General features: G+C 37.2%; 1 protein-coding gene across 1 annotated transcript; it reads right to left on the bottom strand.

The window, feature by feature from the left end:
• Window positions 1-3717: 3717 nt before the first annotated feature.
• On the bottom strand, window positions 3718-4687 carry LOC109245297 (olfactory receptor 10AG1-like). Its single transcript, XM_019412601.2, is given in 2 exon segments — window positions 3718-4470; window positions 4472-4687. Coding segments are annotated over 2 exon segments (951 nt in total). The 5' UTR covers window positions 4670-4687.
• Window positions 4688-5120: the final 433 nt, after the last annotated feature.

The raw sequence follows: 5120 nt of genomic DNA, 5'->3' as shown, positions 1-5120 counted from the left end.
CAAAGCTGGATTTTTCCAGTAACCTAATAGAGTTTAGAATCAAATATTTTTCTCTGGAGGCTCCAGACAAGAATGTCACCCAGGTCGTACCTGAATTTCAGCCTCTGAGACTCTCAGCAGAGAAAACAAGCCACACCATGCTGGGTTTCTGACCTAGAGAAACTGGGAGATAGGGGCGCCTGGGTGGCTTAGTCGGTTAAGCTTCTGACTCTTGATTTCAGCTCAGGTCATGATCTCAGGGTTTGTGAGTTTGAGCCCCATGATGGGCTCCATGCTGACAGTGTGGAGCCCACTTGGTATTTTTTGTCTCTCCCTCTCTCTCTTCCCCTCCTCAACTCTCTCTCTCTCTCTCTCTGTCTCTCAAAAATAAATAAATAAACAAAAAAATAGAGACTGTGAAATAATAAAATTGTGTTAAGTTGCCTTAAATAAAATCCTTGTGGAAGCACAGTCTGTGGCGTCTGATCAATTTTTCCAAAATGAAACTGGAGAAAACAATGCAAATGTGTTTATTTTCTTTTAGGGTCAATAATAACATTTTTAATAGGTAGAAAATATTTGATTAATGATTTGGCCTATTCAGACATATATATTTTCATAATTGGATCAATATGGTGAAATTTCAAATATTAACATATTTATTTTAGTACAGTTAACTTTGGATTTATCTTCATTTATTTCATGTAAGCCTTACTTAATGGGATTTAATTTCCAACATTTTCTGTGTTTTTAAATTTCTGTGTTTTTAAAGTATTTAAATTTTTGCTTTTTTATTCTGTTATTTTTTAATTTGTAGATTAGTATTGTCAGCAAGTAAGTAAAAGCACCTTTATACATATTTTTTTGGAATTGAAAGAGAGACATGCCCAATTTATAAATTTACCATTTACATAAATCTGATAATCATGCATATTCCTTTTTTAATTGAATTTGTAAAAATCCAAAAAAAATCCTATTCATCAATATTTGCATATTTTTTATATTCTATATTATCTTTCTGATTTGTCAAATCCTAGAATCCATTCATTAATTCTACACTCATTGACATTTTTCTCTTTCCTTCCTTTTTGCTTTTGAAGATAATCATCATTCAATAATCACTGACAGGCATTCATTTTAACTATGTCCACTTTTATAATCTTAAATTTATCCATTTTTGTGTCTATTGTTGAAGTCCTTTTAGTTATTTTTAATCAGTTTTTTTTTAAAAAGTGTATTTATTTACTTTGAGAAAAAGAGACAGCAGGGGAGGGTGAGAGAGAGAGAGAGAGAGAGAGAGAGGCACTCCCAAGCAGGCTCCACACTATCAGCATGGATACCAACATGGGGCTCAAACTCAGAAACCATGAGATCCTGACCCGAGCCAAAATCTAGAATCGGAAACAACCCAGTGATCCACCCAGGTGTCCCAAGGCCTTTTAGTTAGTTTTATAAAGAAATTACTCTAAATATTATATATCCTGAATCCTTTTATTTTTATTCTTTTTAATGTTTATTTAATTTTGAGGTAGAGAGAGACAGACCATGAGCAGGGGGAGGGGTAGAGAGAGATGAAGACACAATCCTAAGCACGCCAAAGGATCTGAGCTGTGAGCACAGACCCCAAACCCAGGAGCACTGAGATCATGACCTGAGCCCAAGTCAGACCTTCAAACAATTGACCCACCCAAGCGCCCCTCCCGATTCCTTTTAGTTCATAGCAAAAAATCTATTCTTTCTTTCTTTCTTTCTTTCTTTCTTTCTTTCTTTCTTTCTTTCTTTCTTTCTTTTCTTTTTTGTTTCATGTTTCATTTAAATTCCAGTTAGTTACCGTACAGTGTACTATTAGTTTCAGCAATAGAATTTAGCGATGCATCACGTACATATCAAAAATAAAAGATGATTTGGCAGATATTGAACTTTCTCTGCTGGCTGATACATATTCTGTTTGACATCCGGTAACAATAAGAAAGGGAGTGATTCAAGAATGTTCTTTACTGGGAACATTTATGTTTTCTGCCTAAGAAGTTATTATTTCTTGTAATTTACGTGATACATTCTTTTTGTAATAAATCCAAACTACAAAAAAATAATTAAAAATCTGAAATCATTTGAAATCCTAACACCGTCAGGAAGCCAAAATTTCTTTTCTAAGCCTAGCTACATTTTATACATAGATTTACTTTCTCTCTCACATGTCTGGAGAGCTTGGAATTTAGTCAATGAAGGGGCTCTAAAACATCGTCTTGAGTGGCTGTGCTGCATTATATGGTGTTGATGCGTCCCGTTGTCTTAATATGTTCCGACTGACAGCGCCTTCCCATTTTACTGCCTGAGAAGGACAATTTCTTCCAGAGGATTCAAATAGAAGCACTTCAATGAAAAGACTATTTACGTGGTGCATTATCCTCCTCGATCAGCTGTGACAAAATAGCACAAGTTGAGTGGCTTAAAACAACAGAGAAGGAATCTCTCGCAGCTCTAGAATCCAGAGTCTAAAGTCACAATGTTGTCAGCCTCTCTTCACTCCGGCCTCTGAGAATCATTCTTTGCTTCTTCCAGTGTTGAATGGCTCTTGACCTTTCTTTGTTCTTGGTTGTATCATTCCTGTCTCTGTCTCCACCTTTTTTTTTTTTTTTAATGTTTATTTATTTTTGAGACAGAGGGAGGCAGAGCATGAATGGGAGAGGGTCAGAGAGAGAGGGAGACACAGAATCTGAAACAGGCTCCAGGCTCTGAGCTGTCAGCACAGAGCCCGATGTGGGGTTCGAACTCACAGACAGTGAGATCATGACCTGAGCCGAAGTCGGAAGCTCAACTGACTGAGCCACCCAGGTGCCCCTCTGTCTCCACCTTTAAAAGATGTTATTTTCAGTGTCTTTATCTATTTTTTAAACGTCCTCTTAGCATTCTGTCTCATAAGGACACTGCTCAGAGGATATAGTGCCCACATTACACCAGGATGATCTCATTTCCTTAATTTAATTACATCTACAAAGTCTTTTTTTTTTCCAAAGAAGACACGTTTGCAGATTCTAAACGGCCATATGTTTTAGATGGACCCACATTCAACCTGCTACACATTAATGTTGATAGTTTACAGTGAAAATTCCAGACAAATGTAATACTGAATGGATATTAACAGAGCAAAACCTGATGCTACCAGGGGAGGGAATGATGTCACCAGAAAACAGTGGGTACTGGGATGGTAAAGGGGAGATTCTCAGGACTTGTAGTCTTAAAGCAGCATGACCAGTGACAAATGATAGAAAGAAACAGTAATGCAAAGAAAACATGAAGATACTCCTGCTTCCTCCATCTTGCCTGCTGTTGGTGTTTGTCATTGGCTAAATTCAAACATAGGTACAAAGAAGGGCGGCAAATATATCTGGAGAAATGGGAAGGTAAAAAAACTGATCGCAACACATGGCTCTAATCCCTGTTTATAAGATACACCGAGTTAACTATCATCGTATTGCTCAGGCAATCTCTTAACTCACTAGTTCACAGTAGAGGAAAGATGGATCTTCAGATTGGATTGCTGCAGTTGGAATAATTTGTAATTTGTACAAAAGTCCTTAAGTTAATCCTATGAAACTAAGATTCCTTCACATAGTGTGAGGTTCCATTGATGTTATTAATGAACATTATTGAGGAATAAAACTAGAAGACATGTTTCTGTTGTCTCTGCATGACAAGCATATAAGCAAGTTCTTTCCACAATTTCAAGTGTTTGAGTCATATTAAAATCTTCGTTAGTAATTTTCTCAGTGCCACTGTGATGTCTTTGTTCCTCAGAGTATATATAATGGGATTCAAAGTTGGGATCAAAACGGTGTAGAAAAGAGAGATCAATTTCCCAACTCCTTCAGATTGATTTGGTTTGGGTTGTAAGTACGTGATGGTAGCCGTTCCATAGAATAAGACGACAACTATCAGGTGAGAAGAACAGGTGGAGAAGGCTTTAGCCCTCCCTTTGGCTGACGACAATTTCAGAATGCTGGAGATAATTTTGCCATAGGAGACAACAATCAACAGAAATGGAGCCATGACAAATATCACTGCAACTACGTAGACTGCTATCTCATTCACAAATGTGTCCCCACAAGCTAGCTGGAGTACTGGGGGGAGGTCACAGAAGAAATGATTAATTGTGTTAGACCCACAAAAGGGCAGAGAGAAAATCTGGCATGTTTGCCCAATTACAACTGGGACTCCACTGATCCAGGAGACAGTCACCAGTTGGACACAGACCTTGTGGTTCATGATTAGAGGGTAGTGCAGAGGGTTACAAATGGCCACGTAGCGGTCATAGGCCATCACTGTCAGGAGAAGACACTCTGAGCCTCCAAACATAAGGACAAAACACATTTGTGCAGCACAGGCAAAGAAAGAAATATTTCCTTTCTGAGTCAATAAGTCCATGAGCATTCTGGGGATAGTGACTGTTACATAACAGATTTCTAAGAAGGAGAGATTGCCAAGAAAAAAAATACATGGGGGTCTGGAGAGCAGAGTCAATTCTTGTTACCAATATTATGATGCTATTGCACATCAGGATAGTTAGGTAGATGACTAAAAATATCCCAAAAAGAGTCCAGTGGAGATTGGGAATATCAGAAAACCCCAAGAGAACAAATTCCACCAGTGTAGTAACATTTGAAATTCCTGTTTTTAATCGATTCTCCATCTGCAGACATAGTAAATGAAAGAGGGTTAGTCCATTAACATTTTCCAACCACATTTTCCTTCCCGTTAACTGCAGTAGATGCATTAATGTATTTATGCAATCTCTTAAATTATTTCTTGACTCTGTTTCCAGAAAATGAGATGTGAAATCTCAAAAATGAATTGATGTGCACTTAAAATCAATCCAAGAAGGAAAATCCTAATGTATATGTTTTATACTGGCACGTAATAATAGAGATAATGAGAAATATGCATTGATTCTTTAGTATGTCATGCAGAAATAATATGTATTATTGCACCCCTATTATGAGTAGAATTATGAGACAGGCTTTTTCTATTGTTTTTGACTGGATTCATTTTTTTTTTTTTCCCTGTGTTGGTTGGGTTGTTCCATCTTCTTTCAATTCCAGCCTTTCCCCTTAAAAGGTTGTTTAATTCTTATTCAAAATGAG

This window comes from Panthera pardus, unplaced genomic scaffold (genome assembly GCF_024362965.1).
Source record: "Panthera pardus isolate Hobbes unplaced genomic scaffold, ASM2436296v1 HiC_scaffold_12, whole genome shotgun sequence".
Classification (NCBI taxonomy): domain Eukaryota; kingdom Metazoa; phylum Chordata; class Mammalia; order Carnivora; family Felidae; genus Panthera; species Panthera pardus.
This window is presented reverse-complemented; position numbering and strand designations above follow the sequence as displayed.